The 24,886-nt window shown below is 45.2% G+C and overlaps 1 protein-coding gene across 1 annotated transcript; it reads left to right on the top strand.

Moving 5' to 3' along the window:
• Positions 1-5,222: 5,222 nt before the first annotated feature.
• Positions 5,223-7,772, top strand: RIPPLY1 (ripply transcriptional repressor 1; the record flags this gene model as incomplete). Its single annotated transcript, XM_084258982.1, has 4 exons — positions 5,223-5,356; positions 6,218-6,272; positions 6,874-6,938; positions 7,487-7,772. 4 exons carry the CDS (start codon positions 5,223-5,225, stop codon positions 7,770-7,772), a joined length of 540 nt encoding a protein of 179 aa, XP_084115108.1.
• Between the last annotated feature and the right edge of the window lie 17,114 nt (positions 7,773-24,886).

Below are 24,886 nucleotides of genomic sequence, written 5' to 3'. Positions count from 1 at the left end.
TCTTGTATGCATAAATGAATAAATCTTAAAAAAAAGAAATGATAAAAAAACTAGTATCCATCATTGCCATCATTTCAAAAAAGAGAATATTTTGCCACTGCTTTTCCCAAAATAGGAAGAACTTAATCTCAAAATAAAGGACAGTCCTTTATAATTGAATACATTTAGATTATTGAAAAACCCAACTTTTGATGCTTTTGCATGTTGCTATGGCCCACTGAGATTACTGTGTATTAATCTGATTTGTGGGCTATAATCAAGAACCACAGATCTGAGGAAAGGGCAGAGGGAGAGAGGTCAGCAAAATAGATTAACAGGAATGCTTCTATTTTTTTTTTTTTCAGGGGAGGGGCAGGGAGAGGGTTCAAAACAGGGGAGGGAAGAGCAGAAGGGACTATGGTGATGGTACATGGGTGAATTGGTGGTGGGAAATTTTACAGGGACTACACCTGAGAGGAGAAAACATACATTGTACAAAAAGGAAGAATGATGTAATGATGTAATATACGTATATACATATCTATATAATAATGAAATTTAAATAAATAAAATAAAAAGAGGAATGCTTCCAGAAGTAGGAGGAAATTCAGGAGCAAGTGAACATGGAGACCAAAAGAGTTATAAGGACTTGGCTGGGCCTCCCTGGTGGCGCAAGGGGCTAAGCACAGCACTTTGAAGCAATCCGCAGCTTCTGCAGCATGAGTTCAATCCCAGCCGGCCAGGGAGCAACCCACATGGCGCAGCAGACCTCTCCTGTCTCACCCACTGCTCCCCTCAGCAGTGTATTTCAGTCAGTCTGCCTGTTCTGTTCCCCACTCTGTCTCTGGTGAATCCTCTCACCTCTGGCCTGTACCCTAGTTTTTGTATGCATAAATAAATAAATTTTTTTAAAAAAAGGACTTGGCCAAGAGTATCTTTTGCCACCCAGAGTCCAAATAGATCCTTGAACTTGGCAATTCAGGGGTCATTGGTGATCTTTGGTAGTGCCCTTGCACTAGGAGGGTGGGATGGGGCCAAATTACAATTGGTTGGTGTGCAAATGGGAAGTTGGGAAAAGTAAAGGTCTAGAAGGTAGACTTACTTTCAACAAATCTGAGGGTGAATAAAATAAAACAGAGAAGAAAGGAGGAGAGAAAGCCCATGCACAAATTAGGGGAGAAAGAGAACATATCTGGGGAGGGAAGGGCTTTGTTTGTTTAGAGAACAGAGATAGGCATTTTATAACCAGAACGGAAAGAGCTGGTACAAAGAAACTGAACTTTTCTGAAGAGAAGGAAGAGAAGGGGCATGCTGTCTGGAGGGAGCTCTCAGAGGAGGGCCTGGCCGAAGGGATTAGTCTTTAACAAGAGGGACACATTGTCCCCTGTGAAGGGAGGGCTGAAGGGGAAAGAAAATGGACAGGGAGGCAAATTTGTGGTGGGCAGGGCACTGAGGTAATTCACGCTTGAAGGCCTCTGTTTTCTCAGGGAAGTGGGAGGAGAGGTTGTTCCATGCAGGGAGAGGGGAGGGGTTGAACATGGTAGGGAGTTGAAGTAAGTTTGGCATGTGGCCCAGGCAAATGTGGAGGCTGGTGCTGTGGACTTGACAAGGAAATATACTCTCGGGGGCCTGAGGGGGGACTGGGACCCAGTTGAGGTTGACTGGTTTCATCTTCCTGTGTGTAGGTCTTTTCTCCCCCCCACACCCAGGCCATAAGCACCTTGGGGCAGTGCCCAGAACACTTTCCTCTTTCCAGTGCATTTCCTTGCCAGGCAATGCCCCAGTGTCTGGCCCAGGGGAGGCATCCAATCCTCTTAGAAAGGTCTGAGAAAGCAACCACTGACAACCCCCACAAGCACTAGGGGGCTGTTTGGGAAACAGGTAGGATCATAATTGCTCCGACAGCATATTCATTTTGGTTGTTCCAGGCTTTTCTTCCCACCCTATTGATGATTATACTCGTTTTCTGTGCTAAGTGCAAAGAAGACTAACCAGGTTCCCACTTTTACCTGACAACATTTGCAGGCCTTAAGTCCTTCAGGCTGGGGAAAGGTCAGCAAGCGGGGGCCAGTGGTTTCATCACCCATAAGCTGAAGGAGACGGAGGCAATTCTTAGGAAGCAGCAAGATAGAGCAGCTGTGTAGAAGGAAAACAGAGCCACGGTGGCAGGCCTCAAGGCTCTGGGCTCCAGGAAAGCAAGCTGGAGTGCATGTGAGGTAAACCCCGAGGTCTGTTATTCAGGGCAGAAAAGAGCCAGATAGCCCCAAGCATGGAGGATGGCGGAATGAACAGAAGTTCAAGGTGAGAGGAGGCATGGTGGGTAACGTGACTGAATCTGGTTGGGCAGAAGCCCTGGGCTCCGGAAAAATGTCTTTTTCTCTTCCCTCGTGCCTATTTCCAGAGACAATGGTCAACTAGAGGTGAAAAAAAATCCTGCTTCTTTCCCCTTCGCGTGCCTTCTCCTTCTAGCCCAGCGTTGTTACCTGGATCCTTCTGTCAACCTCTCTAGCCATTTCTGCCAGTGGTGTAGCAAAAAGCCTGAGGCCCGTAGAAGCTGGGACTCCCTGGCAGCCCTCCTTTCCCCTGCCCCTCCCCCAGCCAATTTCCCTCTCCAGGATCCAGGATGCAGCCTGCACTTACACAATTCAATTCTGGGGCAGAGAGCTTAGCCCAGTCTACAGCAGAGCATTCCAGTGGACTCATTTCACCACATATAATAAGGCTCTGTTTATTGAGGGCCAGTACAGTGCCAGGCCCTTGGGTTAGGTGGTGGCTGGGCTGTTAGAAAGTTTTCCTTTGATTGAGCCAAAATGAGTCTCCTTGTAGCTTTCACCCAGGGGCCTCAGCCTTGCTCTTTGAAGTCACACAGAACAAGTGTAATCTCATTGCTGTCTAATCCTCAGACATTTGAAAATGGCTGTCATTTCCCCAAAATGTTTTCTCCCCCCTCAACCATTAAGCATTTCTTTTTTTTTTTTTAAAAAGGTGTATGTGTCTTTACTTCTTATTACTCAAATAATATCAATGCTTAGAGAACATTTTGGAAAATTCAGAACTAATCGCTGTAACATTCCCCTTTCTTCTAACCAGTCTTTTTTCCCTGCTTGCTGTGTATTTCACTTTGTTCGTCTTACCAAAATGGAATCATCCTCCAAGCTACATTGTAGAGGCTTCTGTTGTGTTTTTTTTTTTACTCTTCAACATATTAACTATTCCCCAATCTTCTACTTAGTCAATTTTAATAAGATGATATTGTATAACTGTTCAATGATTTATTAAAGCAGTTTTTTAAAGTGAGACATTAAAGGTGGCTCCCGATTTTCCTTTGCTACAAATAACACAGTGGGGCTGGAATTTGAAGTGGGTAGGGGTAGGCAAACAGAGAATGGAGGAACCCTTCAAATTATTCGCACTATTTTAGCATCTGATCTCACACACACACACACACACACACACACACGAGCGCGTACGTGCGCTCACACACACACACATGCGCACACATGTTTGCGTTGAGAATTTTTCTTCCTAGAACATGAGGAGTGAGTGCCTGCTTAGCACGAGGTTGCAAGAACTCCTATAATTAATGTAACTGGTTTCCGATTACCGCTGGACATTGAGGTTGTTTCTAATTTTGGATGATTAGAAACCCAGCTGTGATGAAGAGCCAAGAAGCTAAATTTTGGCTGGGGCTCGATACTGAGGTCAGGAGCCCTATTTTAGGGACCTCTAAAGCACAAGGACCCTGCCAGTAGTTGTGACTGGAGATTTTTTGGCAAAGGCCCAGAAGACTGGCCACACTGGAGGACTGTGCTCACCTCACTGACCCCCTGGGCCAGTACCCATTCACCCAGTCCCCATCACAGAGTGTTTAGGCTGGCAGGGCCTATGGGTCCAAAGCTAGCACCTCAGCTCACAGGTGTGGGAACTGAGGTCGCAGGGCCAGGGATGGTCCTTCAGCAGCTTAACAGCCAGGTGGAACCCTGTGTCCCCAGCACCCTGGCTCCTGGGCTGGAAGCTGAGCGCTGAGATTTGCAGCCTGAGCCCGAGGCCCTGCAAGCTGCTACCTGGTAAGTTCCTTCCTCTGACGCTTACTGCTAAAGACCAGCAATTAAGCTGCCCATCAGAGGGAGGGCGCAGAAATAAGTTTGGAGGACTATCCCACAGGCAATGGAACTACTCCACCCAGAACCCCGTTTTTTCCTAGCCCAGGTGATGTGCTTATTGACAGTCACCCTATATCAGGTTCACCTGGTAAATCTATGAGGCATTTGAGCTGAAATAATACGTGAGTCCCTCCTCTCCTTTGCTGGGTCACCTGCCCTTCTTGCTGGGAACCAGCTTTGTGAAAGACCTGTCTATCCAACCCTCATGCTGGGCAGTTTTCTGTGGTTTTGTTAGGGGGAAAAGGATGTCCCAAAGCAAATTCCATACAGGCTTTGTGGACTCCACCCCCACCCCAGGTCAAAGCCAAAGACACTGGGAACTCCAAATCCCATCACCACCAAAGGGAAGGTGGCTGGGACCTGAGGGTGGGGTTAAGCAGCCAGGTGGATACAAAAGGCAGACACGTGGGCTTTGGGGGCTCTCTCTCCATTTTGGCTCTCCGCCAGCTCACAGTGGTCCTCCCAGCTCTGAGGGTGACTTTGGGTTTCCAGGTCGTTGGATCGGGTAGGACGCATTAAAGACTTTATTTCCCTATTTTCTCCCTGAGTTGTACATTTTCCTTATTTCTTTTTCTCTTGTAAATAAACCTTTTATTAACCCTTTTGCGTGTCTGTAGTAGAGTATTCATAAGTCCCTTTAACGCGCGCGGGTGAGGACCCACAGCCAGGAACCCGTTTAATATCGGGGTTGCTCTATAACAGTTTGGGGTGCTAATGAGCTTCCCTCCTCTCCCCCTCCTTGGGCCTGCTACTGCCTGGGAATTCACACAAACGGTGTGTGAGCTGCCCCTTCTCTGTTTTCCTTTCTAACTTGGAGGGAAAGAAAACCCCTTACCCCCCACTGACACTCTGTTTATTCAACTGGGAGAGATTTCACACCCAGGGACCAAGCTCTCCCTCCCTGAGCCCCCTTCTTAAATCTTCATCCCCCCTTCAAAGTCCCCCATGGCTGCACTTCATTGAATAATTTATGAGTTCAGCCAGGCCTTATAAAAGGGTTTCCCAGTAAAGGCCCCAAGAGTGCAGGAGATTCTGAGAAATAGGAGCCCCCGGAGCCTATCTGGCCTTGACATCCCAAGGATGGACCCTGCTGCTCCCACTGCCGCTGCCTCCAGCTCAGCCCAGGCCCTAGCACAGGCCCCACTGGCACTCCCTGGTCTGTTAAGCCCATCGCCCCTTCTCTCCTCTGGACAAGGAGGACATGGGAGTGAAAGGTAAGTGGGAACTGGCCCTTGGTAACCTGAACTCAGGCTTCATGGAGTTCCTGGAAAAGGAAGGGAAATAAGATGCCGAGGGTATCCCCGTGCTCTGCAGCTGGGAACAACAAAGGCCTCACAGCCTTCAGGGAGGGCCCCACTCCAGATCTTGGGCTGCACCATCCCCACTGGCTTTTACCTTCCTGTGGGTGGCCAGAGGGGGCCTGGGGACAGTAGGCACCACCACAACTGAAAGTCCAGCCACCGACCTCAGAGGCCAAGTGGCTCACAGGGGATACTGCAGGGAAACCCCAAGATTCACATGACCTAGACTGTGGAGGGGGCAAAAGAGGCCCCGGATGCCTTGGAGGAGGCACTCTGTTTCCTGAGTGCTCTCCAAGGTTTCCAATGGCCTTTTCCTTCCCTTGCAAATCCCGTGGGAAAGCACTGGGCCAGGAATATGTCTTTCACCAGCCCAGGAAGATGGTAGGACTCTGCTCTCTCAGTGGGCAAGATATCACTTACTCAACCCTCGTTCGTTCCTCCCAACATCTCACATTCAACAAACATTTCCTACATCACCTAGTGCGCACCTGGCACTGTGCGAGGAGCTGGGGCTTCAGAGCCCATCGAACAGAAATCTGCCCGTAAGAATCTCAAAGGCAGGTCAGCAATTACAAAGTAGTGTCAGGAGAGCAATGATAACATTGTTGGCGCCTTAGAGGAGCCTAGAGGAGGGGCAGTGTCCCAGCCTGGCCTCAGGGTCCCCAGGAAAGACTTCCTGGAACTGAGTTTTCTGGAGGCCTCTTTTGTTATCTCAGAAAGTCCACCCTCCTCTCTCTTCTTCCTCCACCCACTGATCTCCCCTCTCTGTCCTAGAGGCGCTTGTCTCTGGAGGCCCTGGCTGTCCTCTACAAGTGATCCTGTAAAGCAGGTGAGGAAACTGCGGATTGAGTGAGTCTGAGCCCCTTTTACACCGGTTCGTGGACACACACTGAGCAGGTCCTTTCCCGGGGAGCCCCAGGCCTCAGGACAGGGCTGCCCACCTCGGGGAGCATCTTCACAGCCTCACTCATATTTGCTTCCCACAAAGGTCTGGGAGGAGGGCAGCACCCAGGTTTCTGAGGCAATATGAAAGTTGAAGAGACTGAGGTGCAGTGCGGGGAAGGAATCGGCGCAGGCCTGAAGCGCCTCTGTGCTAGTGCTGGGGCTAGAATCCTGGCATCTCGTCCCAGGGCTATTTCCCTACCCCTGCCCCCCGAATCTTTGCTGCTCCAGTAGAACTCTGTCCCCTGGACTGTCTCCAAACAGATGTTAAAATAGGGCAGGAAAGCAAACAACCTCCAGGACTCTGGCCGCTTGTTTTTCACCCACAATCAGCACAGACCCCCTTGTTGGGGGTGGGGGCCTGAACCCCAGAGATGTCTCAGGTCTCTTCTAGATCATTTCACCTGCAGGTGTCTGACCTCTGACATGGAGGAGGCAGTTATCTGGCCATGTACTTGGAGCCACATGCTAGTTTTTGCTTTGGACAGGCCATTGGTGGGGCAACAGGTGCCGAGGTCACCAAGGCTGACTGTGAGTTCCATCACCCTGTCAGGTAAGCTTCTGGCACCCAGCTCAGAACTTGACATAGGTCCACTGGCTCTTTAAATCCTCACAACAGCCCTGTGAAGGAGGAGGGGGGAGGCACTGCTATGATCACTGTGTCAGAGCCCAGGAAACTGAAGCCCAGAGAGGTTAAGGGAGTTTGTCAAGGTTACCACCCCTGCAGGCATCATCAGTGACCCCTAAAAATGAGCTTCTATGGACAGGCCAGTGAAGGAAGCCCTAGTAGGAGATGAAGGACCTAGGGCTAGAGAATTCTTGGCTAGAGGTTTTCTAGGGTTAGGGGCGGGATCAGTGTCAGAACTGGCAGATGCTGGGGTGCCCCCCTCACCCCCGCAGTTATGGCCCAACAGATATTACCTTTCTGCTGGGGGCCATTTTGTAACAATCCAGGTGTTCTGTTACAAAGCTCTCTTTCTTCCTTTCCGTTTTTTCCTGCAGGTAGGAGACAGGTTAGGGACTCACTGCCTTCTTGGCCCTATTGAACCCTTTGCATATATGAGACCTAAGTTAGGGACCATCTCTGTTTTCTGTCTGCAGACTCTTCTGGCCTAAATCCCGCTCCTTTGACTACCTATACAGAGATGGGGAGATTTTACTGCAGAACTTCCCTGTCCAGGCAACCATCAACCTGTATGAGGATTCAGACAGCGAAGAAGTAGAGGAGGAAGAGGAGGAGCAAAAAGAAGAGGAGGAGCAGAAAGAAGAGGAGGAGAAAGAGGAGGCAGATGAAAAGGGGCCAGCAGAGTGTGTGAGGGTTCCTGGGTCAGCTCGGCACAGGGCCACAGCTTACCTTCCTTCCCCACCCCCGACCTGTCCAAACTGAAGGGATACAGGATGCCTGGCAAAGATCCAGGGCATCAGTTAAGTAGGAATCTTCAGGCACCACTCTCTGGATTGAAAGTTGGGTCTCTGAATCACCCAGCACCCCCAGGATGTTCCCAGCTGGCCTCTAAGCCCAGGCCTCTGATACCTCATCGTCTGGGCTGTTGCGGTGTTGATACTTGGTGCTCTAGGGGAAAGAAGACCTGCTTTCTCTAGCTCCCCCCGCCCCCAGGAAGCAGGGCAGGACTGAGCATGCCCACGCAGTGGGGAAGAGTCTCTCTTCAAGGCCCTTTGACCTTCCGGGTGCCTCCTAGTTCTGTCTCCCCATGGAAATCGTGACTTCTGGCTTCACCTCCTAGGACACCAACACAAGATCCAAGGAAAGTTGGGGTGCTTTTCTGATGGGGCTCATAAGAAGGGAAGGGGGCATTCAGAAAATCAGCTTACTTTGGGGATCTTTCCCCTCCCCCACATCACCTGATATCTGTTGGGGTCTATGTGTTGACAGGAGATGAATCAGGAGAAAAATAAACTAGATGATGTTTGCCTTTTTCCTGGAACTGTGCTGATTTCTTAACTGAACTCTGCCCATGTTGTGAAGCTGTGGGCAGAGGGTCAGAGACCATTTCAAGGCCAATGCATTGTTCTACATGAGGTTAGTTGACAGACCTTTCTCCATGGGACGTAGGCCTGGGGGCCCAGCAAGGGCCAGGTCCTCTCCATCAACTTGTGAAATCAGACTTGATTAAATGTCAAAGACTACTCAGAAAGAGAGAAACAACGCCCCCAGTATGAAGGCTAAGAGTAGGGCTGGGCCTGAGATGTGGGGAGAGGTGAGAGCTGCTCCTCAGTTGAGCCTTGCTGATGGGTACGTGCATGTGGGGAGGGGGCCTTAGGGGGCTACTAATTCCTATCAATTTTACCTCTTCGGTTCCCTTTGTATCTTCCACAGCTCAGGCCTTCATACCTGACCTTGCCCCAGTTTTCTTGCCCCTGGCATGTTCCTTTGCATTGCATCCTGCACGCGGGCTTCTAGATCAGGCAAAGCCCTGCTGAGGCTCTTCATTGGCTCATCAACCGTTGGATTGTTTTTTGTTGTTTCTTTAATCACAGATCCTCTTGGAAAAATCGATGCCTTCTCCACTAATATAGTCAGAAATCACAAATAACTTGATATTCTAGGTTGTCCAGTGGTCTGGCTCTTGCCTGTCTCTTCACACTCCTCTCTCAACACTTGAGGCCTAGACTGCCTCTCCGGGAATATCTTGTGCTTTCTAACCCCTCAGTGGCTTTAAATCTGCCCTGGAAAGCCTCTCCACCTTTGCATGTGTGACAAACGCCCATTCATCCCATAGGACTAGCTCAGACACCTCTCCTGCGAGAAGCCTCCCCAGCAACCCAAGCGAAGGTTGGGTACTCCCATATATCCCATGCCTAGTGCCTTCCCTACCACGGCATCGTCCCCTTTCCTGTGCAGTAAGATGGGGCCGTGTTCCGTACGTTCCATATTCCTGTGTGACTTCAACACGCGGCATGCTACCTGGCAGAAAATAGGCACTCGGGAAACGTTGAGGGAAAAAGAGTCTCCAGTTTTCTTAAAGCGGTTCTTGGTCCCCTCACTTGCTTCTCTCTCCATATCTTAGCTACAGACACGAGAGGGTAATGTCATCTCAGCAAAATGCTGGCCATCTTTATTGACCGCTCCCCTCAATCTGAGACAGGCTGCTTCAGTGCTCAGCCCTTGCGGGGACGTCCCTGAAGGGGACATAGCCTCGAGCAGGTCACCAAACACACGCCAGCGCCATCTACTGGTCAGGATGTAACCTTATTCCTTAATTAAGGCCACCAGGCAGTTTGCTTTTGACCTCTTTAATTCCTTTAGTCCATTCTGTTACTGCTTGTAAATAAAGTGGAATCTACCACCTAGCTGTATGACCTTGGGAAATTTATTGGCTCTGAGATCCAACACCTCATCTGTAAAATGGGGCTAATAATGATAGTTCCTGTCAAGGTTGCAAGGATTTAATGAGCTAATAATACATGTCAAATACTTAGCACAGCCCCTGGCACATAGTAAAAACACTGGGTAAGTGGCAGTAGTCATAGGAATGAGAGTCCTAGTAGGGGGTATTATTCATTTTATAACTGAAATGAGCTTCCGGGCTAAAGTCAGTTAATGACTAGTTTAGTCAACTAATGATTGATTTTTGTCATCTCCTCCAGAGCTCTCAAATCTTTGCAGTGTTTGTCCATTAAAAAAACCACAAGGGCTAGATGTGGCTTCCTGCACTGGTCTTTCCAGGTTTTGTTTGCTTCAGCAGGAACACCCTTCTTTTGAAGCCCAATATATAAACCCAGTCAAGATGGAGCTGCCCCTGACAGAAGCAGGGGACCCAGAATTCCTACCCTGGTGTCCTCTGTCTTGCTAACTAACTCCACTCCCTTCTTTGTGGTACCTTCAGAGAGCCCTAAACTGTGAGGAAGACCATTTGGAAACCACATTCCCAAGAGTTAAATTTAGATTTGAAGTTGAAGGAGGATTAACATTTTAATGTGTCCAGTGTTCTGCAGTTTAAAGTCCTTGTTTTAGGTCCTAAGCTCCAGCACTGCCAGCATTTCATAGCTCAAAAATTGCTCAAATCCTTGAACCATAGGCTATAGGAGCTTAGAATCCTTAGAACCCTAATATCCTTGGTTTTAGGGTTTCCTAGACCATAGAATTATAAATCCCCAAGTTCCCAGGAACTTAGAGACCCTACAACCCTTAAGGCAGTAATTCTTAACCCAGAATAGTGCTTCCCACTTTTCTTCCCTCCCTCCCACTTCCTGTACACGTGCTCTTGGCCAACGGTAGATATTTGCTTCACTTTCCTCTTAATCTCCTGACCTAAAATGGCTTTTTATCCTCCTCCCCACACATGGTTGCTAAGTGATTGGAATGCACCAATCAGAGCCATTGTGAGGTTCTTTGCTACGGGTGGAATCCAATCCTTGAAGCAACTTCAAATTCTCTGGAGAAAAGTCTGTGCAAAACTCAGTCCTTCCTCTGGCTCCACCCACTCTGGCCTATCCCTGCACCCCACATTTCCTCACCCCAGCATTGATGCCCCTTGTTTCTCCCACCCTAGAGCTAAAGAAAGAGAATATATCAGTTGAGGTGAGGCCGTATTTGAGCTGGGCCTCAGATGGATCCAGGTAGACATGGAGAGAGAAAACTTTCCAGAAAGAGGCCTCAGTAATTCCTTCATTAAAGAAATATTTATTCAGTACTTTCTCTGCGGCAGGTATTACTATTGAAATGATTAAGAGCAGGGGCTTTGGAGACGGATGTACCTGGGTTCAAATTCCACATCCGCCACATGCTGGCTCTATCCTTAGGCTCTTTCTTCGGGTGTCAAGGTCCGCTCTCTCCTCTCAGCCCACTCACTACCAGCTCTAGTTGCTTATCACATCACACACATACACAACCCCCACTGCACATGTTCATTGAAACAGTAGCCTCGTCTCCTCTCTCGCTGGACAAGGAAAGCCCCCTCCCCTACCCCAGTGGGTGTCGCCAACCCCCACCTCTCATCACCCCTCCCCCAACTGTACCTGTGTGGTTATCTAGTGGGCAGTTTGTCTCCTTTCTGCCCCAGGCCCCTGGTTGCCAATCCTCCTCCCAAACAAGGTTGTTAGGTGGCCTGAGCTCACTGTTCTGACCTGTCAGGGTCCTGGTGTTGGTTACTGTGTTTTTGGTTTACTCCCAGCTGGCAAGCAAGGCTTGTAGCAACCTCCATGCAAGCACACAAACTCAGGTACATAAACCTGGCAAAGCGTGAATGCTTGGTAAGTGGTAGCCACAACACTCTGCCAGGCCTTTGCTACTCATGTTACATGCATGATCGCCTCTGGTACTAACATCACAACAACCCTAGGAGGTAGGAATCATTAAGATGCACCTTTAGGAATGACAAAATTGGACGTGTTAGCAAGGTTTTTTGTGCCTGGCTTTGCAGGCATGCCTGGTGGCAGGGGGTGGTTGCTACAAGCCTGTCCAGCACCGATGAAACCAAAAACATAGTGACCAACACCAAGCCTGACAGGACAGAACAGTAAACTCAAGCCATCATTTTTTCCCCTTTTTTAAAATTTTATTTTATATATTTTTTACATCATTTTTCATTTTTGCACAATGTATGCATTTTCATCTTGGTTATGTTCCCCATACAATCCCACCCCCCTTATTTTGATCCTACTCCTTCCTTCCCCCCACCCATAGTGTGTCTCTGGTTTATAGTTGCTTGTTGATTTTGATTTTTACTTTATTATAATTAGTCTTTTTCCTGGTCCATTATTTAGGTTTTCTAAATTCCTGCTATGAGCGAGACCATCCGGTATTTTTCTTTCTCTTTCTGGCTTATTTCGCTGAGCATGATCCCTTCCAGCGCCATCCATGTTGCTGCAAATTGCATGAGTTTATCTTTTGTGATTGCCGAGTAATATTCCATTGTGTATATAAACCACATCTTCTTGATCCAGTCATCTATTTTTGGGCATTTGGGTTGTTTCCATAGCTTAGCTATTGTAAATAGAGCTGCTATAAACCGAAGGGTGCAGGTGCCTGTTTGAATGAATGTTTCTGTGTCCTTCGGGTAAATACCTAGGAGAGGAATTGCTGGATCATATGGAAGCTCCATCTTTAGCAGGTTGAGGAATCTCCACACAGCTCTCCATAGTGGTTGGACCAGTTTGCACTCCCACCAGCAGTGCAGGAGAGTTCCTTTTTCTCCACATCCTCGCCAACATTTGTTGTTGCAAGTTTTTTTAATATGTGCCATTCTCACTGGTATAAGATGGTATCTCATGGTAGTTTTGATTTGCATTTCCCTGATTACAAGTGATGTTGAACATTTTTTCATATGCCTGTAGGCCATTTGCATTTCCTCTTTGGAGAAGTTTCTTTTTAGCTCTTCTGCCCATTTTTGGACTGGGTTGTTTACTTTGTTTTTGTTGAGTTTCATCAGCTCTTTGTAGATTTTTGTGATCAGTCCTTTATCATTAGTGTTGTGTGCAAAAATTTTCCCCCAATCAGTGGGGTGTCTCTGATTTGGTTACTGTCTCTTTTGCTGTACAGAAGCTCTTTAATTTGATGTAGTCCCAGCTGTTGATCTTTGCCTTCACTATCACTGCTTTGGGTGATGTGTCTTTAAAGATGTTATTGAGGTGCATGTCATGTAGTGTTTCGCCTATATTTCCTTCTATATATTTAATGGTTTCAGGTCTTATGTCTAGTTCTTTCATCCATTTTGAGTTGATTTTTGTGTATGGTGTGAGGTAGTAGTCAAGCTTCATTCTTTTGCATGTAGCAACCCAGTTTTCCCAGCACCATTTATTGAACAAACTTTCTTTGCTCCATTGCATATTATTTGCTCCTTTGTCAAAGATTAGCTGACTGTAAATCTGTGGGTTTATTTCTGGATTTTCTATTCGGTTCCATTGGTCTGTGTGTCTGTTCTTGTTCTAATATCATGCAGTTTTATTATTATGGCTTGTAGTATAGCTTGAAGTCTGGGAGTGTGACACCTCCATTCCCTTCATTTTTTTTCAGGAGAGCTTTGGCTATTCGAGTTTTTTGGTGGCTTCATATGAATTTCATCTATATTTGTTCTAATTCTTTGAAGAATGTCATTGAAATTTTTACTGGAATAGCATTGAATCTGTAAATTGCTTTTGGTAGGATGACTATTTTGATAATGTTAATTCTTCCAATCCATGAGCAGCGGATGTCTTTCCATTTCTTTGTGTCTTCTATTTCTTTTAACAGTGTTTTATAGTTTTCTTTATATAGGTTCAGGCCATCATTTTATAGGGGACTGAGAGGAAAGGAGACACAGACACACGAGTGGGTGTGTAGGAGGTGGCAACACCCACTAAGGTGGAAAGGGAGCTGTCTGTCCAGAGAAGACTAGGCAACCAGGTAGGTGGATGGATAGGCGTTACCAGAACTGATAATTATTGAATTTTTACTGCGGCTGGGTACATAGCAAGGAACTTTACATGGATTCACTCCTTTAAGATAAGCACTGGGAGGGATATGTAGTACGCTTATGGTGGATTAATAAAAAATAAGTGAAAAAAAAATGTTTCCCCTAATCACACAGCTAGTGATCTAGGGCGATTTCTAAGTAGCAGGTATTTTACATGTATTACCTCATGTAATCCTTACAACAACCCTGACACATAAATACTTCTGTTATCCTCATTTTATAGGTGAGGAAACTGAAGTTCAGGTCACGCATTTATTAAAATGGCTGAGTCAAGAGTTGAGAGATTACAGCACTTGGCCCAGAGTGCTCCAAAGGAAGTAGCAGGACCAGGACTCAGGTGTGCCTCACTACAGAGCCCTGTGCTTTCAGGAGGTGGTCCCTAAAGGGCTTGGTGGAGGATTAAAGCTGTGGGAAGGTGGGCGAGAGATAAAGGGTTTCAGTTCAGAGTGGCTGGAGGCAAGTGAGTCAGAGGTTAGGAGGAGCTGGGGGCCTAGGAAAGATGTCCTCTAAGGAGGGAAATTTGGCAGGTTCCTGCAGGGCGGTGGCAGACTCTTACAGAACCTGGACTTCGGGTGGGCGGGGGGTCTCCTGGAGGTAAGGATTTGATGAGGGGATGCTGTTTCCACCCCTCAGTTCTGTGTGTCCTCTGAGTGGAATGGGCCTTAGGCCATCTTCTTTCTGGTTGAAGAGTCTGGGCTTAGAGGGAGGAACTACTAGTGGGCCAGCTCCCCTGTGGAGCAGAAGGCACTGAGCTTGGGCCTGTGGAGCCGAAGGCACTGAGCTCGGCGCCACAGAATCTTTATCCTGACACTTCTGACAGGGTGGATGGTGGTGCTATCTTCAGATTTACAGATAGGAGACCGGGGCTCATGGTGAAGTGACCGTCAGGAAATGGAAACACGGGGGTGGGGGTGGGGTGGGGGAGGGTGGAATCCTGGGACAGAGTAAGGACAGAGCCCTGGCTATTAATGAGTGCGCTCTTCCTACCCTTCTCATTCTCTGAGAGAAGCCCTGGGAGGCCCTTAGGGCAGGCAGCTCACCTGGCTTCCTGTGGGAAGAGGGAAGACTAATAGGAAAACTGTCATACTAAGCCATTACAAATATGCCCATCACTGGGGACACCTGGGCCTGAGATCAAATGCAAACTAAAAGGAGTCGAGGGAGAGAGTGCAAGAACAAACTACGGTCTGTCTCCAGATTCTTAGAAAAGTCTTCCACCCCTGGGAGAGAACTGTCAGCGCCAAGTGCCTAGCCAGTCGACTGGTGTCCATTATCAGCAGGAGAGGCAGCGCCCCCTGGTGGCTGAACTTTAGACTGAGCGTGGTTCTAAAACACTGGGCAAGTGAACTGAAGGCCCATGCACACCAAGGATTCTACCAGCAATTTTGTGACTTTTGGTTATGGTGACTGTTCTGAAGTTATGCTGGATCCGGGATCGAATACTAGTGCTACTGCTTTCTAGCTAAATGACCATGGGAAAAATAGAAAATTAGTCTCTAAGCCTCAGTTTCGTCTATAAAATAGGGCTGATGATGATACCAGTTTCACATTGTAAATTTACTGTAAGGATGAAATGAGGTGAACCTTGTAAAGGACTTAGCAGAGTACATTATAGATGTGAGATAAATATTATGATATGTGTGTGTATAAAATCATTGTTCTTTTTTGACACATGCTATCATTTTAGTAGTTACATCTTTTGACTCTCCCTTGACAACCTTATCTACCTCTATTTGGTTCCCCACACCCCAAACCCACTATCTTGCCCCAAAGGAGGTACTAAGGACACATGCAGCTTGCGGGTAAGACGTGGTCCAAGACATTTGCCTTTCTCCATGAATAAGCTCAAGAATCTTGGACTGCACATCTTTGTCCTTCGACATCCTATGAATGTGAATAAGCTTGCTTTTGCGAGGCTTTTTCAGAGTAGCATTAACATCCATGACCTCTGCATTAGGTATACACAATTTTTTTAATTTTTAAAGATTTATTTATTTATGCATACAAGAACTGGGGTACAGGCCAGAGGTGTGGGGGGTGAGAGGATTCACCAGAGATAGAGTGGGGAGCAGAACAGGCAGATTGACTGAAATACACTGCCAAGGGGAGCAGCAGGAGGGTCAGGAGAGGTCTGCTGCGCCATGTGGGTGGCTCCCTGGCCTGGGATCGAACTCATGCTGCAGTGGTGCAGATAGCTTCATAGGTTGCGTCTTAACCCTTTGTGCCACCAGAGAGGCCCAGATATACACAATTTTTCAATGAGGAAGCTGACAATGATGAGAAGGATGTGGCTTGCTGAAGGTTACATAGCAATCAATGTAGGAGGTAAGACCCGCCCTCAGAATCTTGATGTTGAGTCCACTGCTTTTCCATCAAACTTTGCAATCGGCCAGGGCCCTGGCTAGACACGAAGCATCTATAGCCTGATAAGATTTATTGTTTGGAGGCCATACCACTGCATTCTGACAACCAGCTTTCTGTTTCTCCTGAGGCCAAGGTTGAATCCCCAAATGAGTCTCCTAAAAGAAATGGCAGCTGAGAAATTAGCCACTGTCCTGTACTCGCAGCTTGATTTAGCCACTTATCTCATGTTGAACATAAACATCAGGGGCTTGAACGTGCAAGTCTGTCCTTAGCACAACGATTGGGAGGTGTTTGTGTGTGTCATCAGCGTGGTCCCAAGGGCAGCACCTGTTCACAGGCAGTGAGGGAAACAGTATGATAATAGCTCTCAGTGTCACTTCACAGTCATTGACTCTGTGGGTAGAGAATGCAAGTTTGACTGTCAGTACCAGATGCTGGTGTCCTCTCATTCTAACACATTGGCGACAGCACATGCATACTGAGATAACAAATTGCTAAGCACAAAGACCCCCCTCCTTCGCCTTTGTGTGACACTGAAACCCTGGCAAGCTTGGTTCTGCCAAGATGGGGAACATGTTACTTCCTCCTGGAGCATTGGCTCTCTGGGTGGCACTGATGTTCTCTTTCTGCTGTGTTTTGTTCCTTACTCTCTTATCACCATGGCAACCTAAGAGAGGGAGCCAGCATTGAAATCCACCCCCTCCCCGCTTTAAACATATGTGGAACTGCCAGTGTACTCCTGCCCTACTATTAGGGACAGGGGACATGTTTAACCCTCTTTCCATGCTTCAGCTTTGGTCCACAGTTGAGAGCAAGTGCTTTCACCTAAAATTCCAGGCACCTGATGGCCCATTTCTTAAATCTCTCTGCATGGGAGCTATTAATCTGATTGAACTGACATCAATCATTAGGTCACATCTTGCCAGTGAACAGGATCATCACAGTGAGAAATGATAACCATCTGTGATATATATAGTCTCTCGTTCTGGATGATTAGGCCAGGCCGAATCTGCTCTGAAGGTCTTTAGCTTCTCAGGGGCCTCTCTGGTGGCAAAGAGTTTAAGTCTCAGCACTGTCACCACTATGGCCTGAGTTCAATTACCAGCCAGGGAGTTACCCACATGGCGCAGCAGACCTCTCCTGTCTTACCCGCTGCTCCCCTTAGGAGTGTATTTCGGTAGATTTGCCTGTTCTGTTTACCACTCTGTTTCTGGTGAATCGCCCCCCCACCTCTGGCCTACACCCCAGTTCTTCCACACACACTCACAACACCTTAGCTTCTTGGATTCAGAGGGGAAGAAGTAACTTAAGTTCCATTTTTTTAATCCATTTTTTTTAACGATAGAATCCTCCAACAGAAAAGAAGGGAGCAGGGGTTACCAAACCTATGCTGAATTCTTTAATCAAACTTTTTATTAAAAAGTACTTTGTACAGGGCCTCCCCTGGTGGCACAGGCAGTTGAGCGCCATGCTGTGAAGCTGTCTGCAGCTTCTGCAGCACCAGTTCGATCCCAGCTAGCCAGGGAGGGTCCCATATGGTGCAGCAGACCTCTCCTTTCTCGCCCGCTGTTCCCCTCAGCAGTGTATTTCATCAGTCTGCTTGTTCTGTTCCCCGCTCTGTCTCTGGTGAATCCTCTCACCCTCCCATGCCTCTGGCCTGTACCCCAGTTCATATATATATATATATATAAACACAGACACAAGTGGTAGAAATTTTGGGGGGAAACCCATGGACTGACAAAAAAAATACTGGTCAATTTCTAAGAAGCTAAAGCTCCTGGCTTTATATCTCCATTTTTATAATCTGCCTACCTTTCATATCTTAATTAACTTGGGGAGCTGTCCAAGGGGTTCTGCAAACACAAATATGAATATGGGAGCAGTCATTTTGCTTGAATTGTTGGGAGTCATGACTTTTGATAGTTGCCAATGACAGTGGCTTACAAAATTCCTCAATTTATACTTCTCCAGAGCCAGACTGCCTGTGCATTTGAGTAAAATGAACATATAATGCCACTCTGAATGTAGTTAGCATGTTTGGAAAATACATTTCCTTCTAGAAACTACTTTAAGGATCCAGACTATTTAAATTCCAAAAAGAGGGCCTCCCTGGTGGCGCAAGGGGTTAAGACACAACCTATGAAGCTGTCCGCACCACTGCAGCATGAGTTCGATCCCCAGCCAGAGAGCTACCCACATAGCACAGCAGACCTCTCCTGACTCACCCACTGCTCCCCTTGGCAGTATATTTTAGTCAGTCTGCCTGTTCTGTTCCCCACTCTGTCTCTGGTGAATCCCCTCACCCCCCGCACCTCTGGCCTGTACCGCAGTTCTTGTATGCATAAATAAATAAATCTAAAAAAAAATTCCAAAAAGATCCTGGAAAATTTTACAAATTGTTCTCTAAAATGGTGGGAAAACTTACCACAGGCATAGAACAGTAAAAATGGAAGGAGAGATCCTGACTAAAATGTTTGTTGAAACATCAAAAGTAAAATAAAGGCAGCATCATGGGGGGAAAATTATTAAAAGTTTATTTACACTTAAATAAAGGGGAAGGGTAGAGATACTACTAATCTTTATGTAATGTTTTGTACACTTTTTGTGTACCCTTTGCTGTTAGACATATACAAAGCCATAAATGTCCATGAGGAATTAGCAGAAAGGAAAATGTTGCTTATACTATTGAGTAGGAAGTGACCGTTATAAATGTAGACATTGGCAATGCTTCCTTATATCTCTTTTTTGTGAACCCAAGAATATTACATTTAGTTGAAGACACAACTAGAACCAGATAGAAGAGAGTATGATTAAAAAGAAAAATTGGCAGGATATTAAAGAATTAACCTTCTTTAAAATTTTTACAGAAAATAGTATCTAAAAGTACAAGTTGTTTTAGGGTGGTAACATTAAATGTAGCTGCACTTTCTGAAAAGTCCAAGCTCCTGAAAAGGCTTACACTGTTTTTAGACGTAAGAGTTAAGACGATGAGAGAAAAACAAGACATTTGCTATAAAGTGGTAACAATAAAACTGAGAGCTTCACAGATACAACAGAAGTCAAAAGAGGAGATGATACTGTCACTTTGGTGGAAAATTAAACATCAAAAATGCAAAATTAATCTAGAATTTCATAACTAGCAAAAAATCTTTAAGAAATGAAAGCAAACACACCCACACAAATACATCAAATTGATTTTCGTCAAAGGAGCAGAAGCACTTAATTGGGAAAAAACAGCTTTTTCAATAAGTGATGCTGGAACAATTAAATATGCAGAGACAAAAAAAAAAGAATCTCAACCCCACCTCGCACATTTTACAAATATTAACTTAAACTGGATCAGAGATAACGTAAAATGTTAAAGCTTTTAGCAAAAACAATAGCAAACACTTTGGGATCTACAACTAAGCAAGGAATTCCTAAACTTGACACCAAAAGCAGCATACTGTAAAGAAAAAAAATAACAGAGGACCCCATCAAAATTCTGAATTCTGTGAAAAGACACGCTACTCACTGGGAGAAAATATTTTCAAGGCTTATAGCTGACAAATACGCACATGTAGAATATTAAAAAGAACTCTCAAAACTCAACAGGAAGAAAATGCAAGCAATTTAATTAGAAAATGGGCAAAAGACATGGACAGACATTTCACTGGAGAGGACATACAGATGGCAAATGAACACATGAAAAGATGTTCAACATAATTACAGAAATTAGTTTGCTAGGTCTGCCATAACGAAATACCACAGACTGGTTTAAGCAACAGAAAATTTTCTCACAGTTCTGGAAGCTAAAAGTCCAAGATCTAGGTGTCAGCAGGGTCAGTTTCTTTTGAGGACTTTCTTTGGCTTGATGATGCCTGCTTCCTTGCAGCCTCCTTACGTTGTTGTCCATGTACATGTGCCCTTGATGTTCCTTTTTCTTCTTCTTCTTTTTAAGGATTTGTTTGTTTATGCATATAAGAACTGGAGTACAGTCCAGAAGTGTGTGGGGGGTGGGGGGCGGGGGTGAGAGGACTCACCAGAGACAGAGTGGGGAACAGAACAGGCAGATCTGCTGAAATACACTGCTGAGGGCAGCAGCGGGCGAGTGAGGAGAGGTCTGCTGTGCTATGTGGGTTGCACCACCAGGGAGGCCCTCCTTTTTCTTCTTTTAAGGACACCAGTCAATGGATTAGGGTCCACCTTAACAATTTTATTTTAGTTTAATCACATCTTTAAAGACCTTATCTACAAACATAGTTACATTCTGAGGTATTGGGGGTTGAGACTCTGACATAAGAATTTTTTGAGTGCATAATTCTGCTATAACATTGTCATTGAAATGTAAATTAAAACCACAATGAGATACCATTAATGCCTATCAGAAAGGCTAAAATAGAAAATAGTGACAACTAGGGCCTCCCTGGTGGTGGAGGGATTACAGTCAATGCTATCAAGATATCACTAGCCACGAGTTTGATCCCAGGCCAGGGAGCTAACCCACATGGCACAGCAGACCTCTCCTCTCTCGTCCGCTGCTCCCCTCAGCAATGTATTTCAGTAGATCTGCTTGTTCTGCTCCCCACTCTGTCTCTGGTGAATCCTCTAAACCCCTGTACCCCAGCCTACACCCCAGGTCTTGTACACATAAATAAATAAAAATAAATATTTTTTTTTAAAAGAAAGAAAATAGTGACAAAGATTGCTGGTGGGGATGTAAAATGGTGTAACTACCCTGGAAAACAATATGGCAGTTTTTCACAAAACCCAATATTCACATACCATACAACCTTTTTTATTCTTGGCCACTTATCCCAAATAAATTAAAACATTTTCACACCAAACTTGTAAATGAATGTTTTGGCAACTTTATTCATAATATTCCCAAACTGTAAACAGTCTAGATTCTATGCCAATGGGTAAAAGGTAAACACATGGGAGCATAGCCATATCATGGAATACTGCTGAATAATAAAAAGGAACCTCTCGGGCCTCCCTGGTGGCACAAGGGTTTAAAGCACCGCATTATGAATCAATCCGCAGCCTCTGCAGCATGAGTTCGATCCCTGGTTGCCAGGGAGCTACCCACATGGCGCCCCAGACCTCTCCTGACTCACTCGCTGCTCCCCTCAGCAGTGTACTTCGGTCAATCTGCCTGTTCTGTTCCCTACTCTGTCTTGGGTGAATTCTATAACCCGCCCCCCACATCTCTGGCCTGTACCCCAGCTCTTGTATGCATAAATAAATAATTTTTTTTTTAAAAAGGAATCTCTCATACACAAAACAGCTTGGATGAATCTCCAGGGAATTACGATGAATGGAAAAGGTCAACTCCCAAAGGTAACATACTGTATGATTCCATTTATATGGTAGAAAAGGAGACCAGATTAATGGCTTCCAGGAGTTGGTGGTGGGTTGGAGGGAGATGAATATGACTCTGTAAAAGGGTAGTACCACGCAGTAAATATTTTTAAGTGAATCTTATCTACAGTGTCCCCCTATACCTGCGAATTCTCATCATAATCTCTTCAGGGAAGAGGAATAATGACATAATCCTTTTTTGGATGCCTGGTATTAAAATCTTGACAATCCTAGTTATTAATTTCCATCCACATTATGCACTGGAAAAAAGGGGTAGTACCAGAGTCTTGTGATAGAGAACTTCTCTGTATCTTCAATGTGGGGGTAGTCACACAGATCTATTCATGTGATAAAATTGCATAGAATGAGACACACATACATGAATATAATTAAAACTGTAGATATCTCAATAAGGTCAGAGTATTGTGTTTATGTCAATATCCTGTTCATAATTATACTATAGTTTTGCAAGACGCTGCCATTGGGAAACACTGGGTGAAGTGTATGTGGGATCTTTCTATATTATATCTTACAACTGCATGTGAATCTATAATTACCTCAAAATAAAGAAATTAGAAAAAGGTGAACTGAGATATTTTCAGACAAATAAAAAGTGACACCAGTAGGCTCACATTCACAGAAATATTAAATCAAAACGATCCAAGTTGACAGCTTGGATATGAGATGCAAGCGTGAATAAAGAACAATAAAAATAATAAATCCCCTGGTAATCTAAACAAGTATTGACTCTATAATCAACAATAATAACATCATGACAGGTTGACCATATACAGATAATCAAATTTCATAGCAATAGCAAATAAGTTACGAGGATAATAAATGAAATTAAAGGGTTTGAAATACCCTTGCATTTCCAGAAAGTGATGAGAATTTGTATTATATTTTAATGTCATAGATGTATGTGGTAATCCTAGGATGACTAGTACAATAGTAGTAAAAATAGACAGCTAACAAAGCAACAGAGTAGAAAAATAAAATACAAAATTTTAGAAAAAGAACATAAAATCTGGGCCTCCCTGGTGGCGCAAGGGGTTAAGCACAGCACTACGAAGCTATCTGCAGCCTGTGCAGCATGAGTTTGATTCCCAGCTGGCCAGGGAGATACCCACATGGCACAGCAGACCTCTCCTGTCTTGCCCGCTGCTCCCCTCAGCAGTGTTTTCAGTCAATCTGCCTGTTTTGCTCCCCACTCTGTCTCTGGTGAATCCTCTCACCCTCCCACACCTCTTGGCCTATAGCCCAGTTCTCGTATGCCTAAATACTTTTTTTTTTTTAAAAAAAAAAGAACATCAAATCTGTGGAATAGAAAGAAAATTGTAAAATGATAGATTTAAGAATACCAACTACATTAAATGTTAATGGACTAAGTACTCCAAATAAAAAGTAAAGATTATCAATGACAAAAAAATTGTCAACAACTATATAATGCTTAAAAGGAATATATACCTGTAATATAAGGGCACAGACAGATTGAAAATAAAAGACTGGAAAAATATACCATATATCCACTAACAAAAAGAGCTGGTATAACCATATTAATATCAGAGAAAGTAGAGATAACAAGGATCATTAAAAATGACAGTAGATTCAATCCATCAGAAAGATAATTTTTTATTTTAAAGTATGCAATACCCTAGAGTCAAAATTTTAAAGCAAAACTTAATAGAAATAAAAGTAGACACATCCACAGTCATAAGACAATTTTATCAGACTTCTGTAAATAACAGAACAAGATAAAAATTGGTGAAGCTATATCCAATATGTCCAATAATATAGTGACTGTTCACATTATAATGATTAAGTACTTGAAATGTGGCTAGACTAAGTTGAGATTTTCTGTGTGAATTGTATGGATTTCAAAAATATAGTATGAAGACAAGAATGGGCAGCAAAAAAATGGAGGTGGGTGAACTTGGTTGGAAGGGGAGTTGGGGAAGACTGCAAACCCTGCTTAACAGAGACCTAGAGCTCTCTCCATGTCTGCCATTGGCCAGGCCCAAAAGCAGTGGAGCCCTCTACCCCCACCCCTTCTCATGATATGAAGGCAGTGGTGGTGGCCACTCCAAGCCAGACTGGTAGGCCATGGGGTCTCCCAGACCAACCATAACAGGCCTCAGGGAAGCCTTCACCAAGCCACAAAGGATGCTGGTTGGTATGACTGTGGAAAGAATGATGGCTACTCAAATATTACAGAAGACCATCAGAAGCTTCGAGGGTCTAAGAAGGAGGATCTTAGTGAAGCAAGCTCAGTCACCACTTCAGGCCACAGAGCCAGATGGTTACCCCACTTTCAATGACCACTGTGTCTCAACTGGATAAGACCCCACCTAATCCAGTTAACAGGAATATAGAAAGATGTTCAACATCATTAGACAACAGGGACATACAAATCAAAACCACAATGAGATAACACTACACACCCACCAGGGTGGCTAGATGGTGGTAGATGGTGGGGAAAATAATAAAAATATAAACAGAAAAAAAAGCCATTACCTGCAAAGAAAGACATGTAGAATTAGAAGCCAGGAAATCTATTGCTTGATGTTTTGAGGATGGGGGAAAGATGCAGTTCTGATAAAACACCTGAAACCATAAAGTATATAGAAGAAAATATAGGTAAAACACTACAAGACATACATCTCAGTAACATCTTTAAAGACTCATCCCCCAAAGCAATGAAAGTGAAGGAAATGATAAACAGCTGGGTTTACATCAAACTAAAAAGCTTCTGCAAAGCAAAAGAGACATAGACAAACAACTCAAACGACTCAACAAAAACAAAGTAAACAATCCAGTCAAAAAATGGGCAGAGGGGCCTCCCTGGTGGCGCAAGGGGTTAAGACGCAACCTATGAAGCAATCCGCAGCCTCTGCAGCACGAGTTCGAACCCCCGAGCCACCCAGGGAGCAACCCACATGGCGCAGCAGACCTCTCCTGACTCGCCCGCTGCTCCCCTCAGCAGTGTACTTCGGTCAATCTGCCTGTTCTGTTCCTCACTCTAACTCTGGTGAATCCTCTCACCCCTTACGTCTCTGGCCTGCTTTTGTATGCATAAATAAATCTTCAAAAAAAATGGGCAGAACTTAAAAGACACTTCTCCAAAGAGGAAATGCAAATGGCCGACAGGCATATGAAAAAATGTTCAATATCACTTGTAATCAGGGAAATGCAAATTAAAACCACAGTGACATATCACCTTACACCAGTGAGAATGGCACATATTAAAAAACTACCAACAACAAATGTTGGAGAGGATGTGGTGAAAAAGGAACTCTCCTACACTGCTGGTGGGAATACAAACTGGTCCAACCACTATGGAAAGCTGTCTGGAGGTTCCTCAGACTATTAAAATTGGGGC

The sequence above is a fragment of the Talpa europaea genome (assembly GCF_964194135.1).
Source record: "Talpa europaea genome assembly, chromosome: X".
In the NCBI taxonomy this organism is placed as follows: domain Eukaryota; kingdom Metazoa; phylum Chordata; class Mammalia; order Eulipotyphla; family Talpidae; genus Talpa; species Talpa europaea.
The sequence above is the reverse complement of the archived record's forward strand: the minus strand, read 5'-3'. Positions and strand labels throughout refer to the sequence as shown.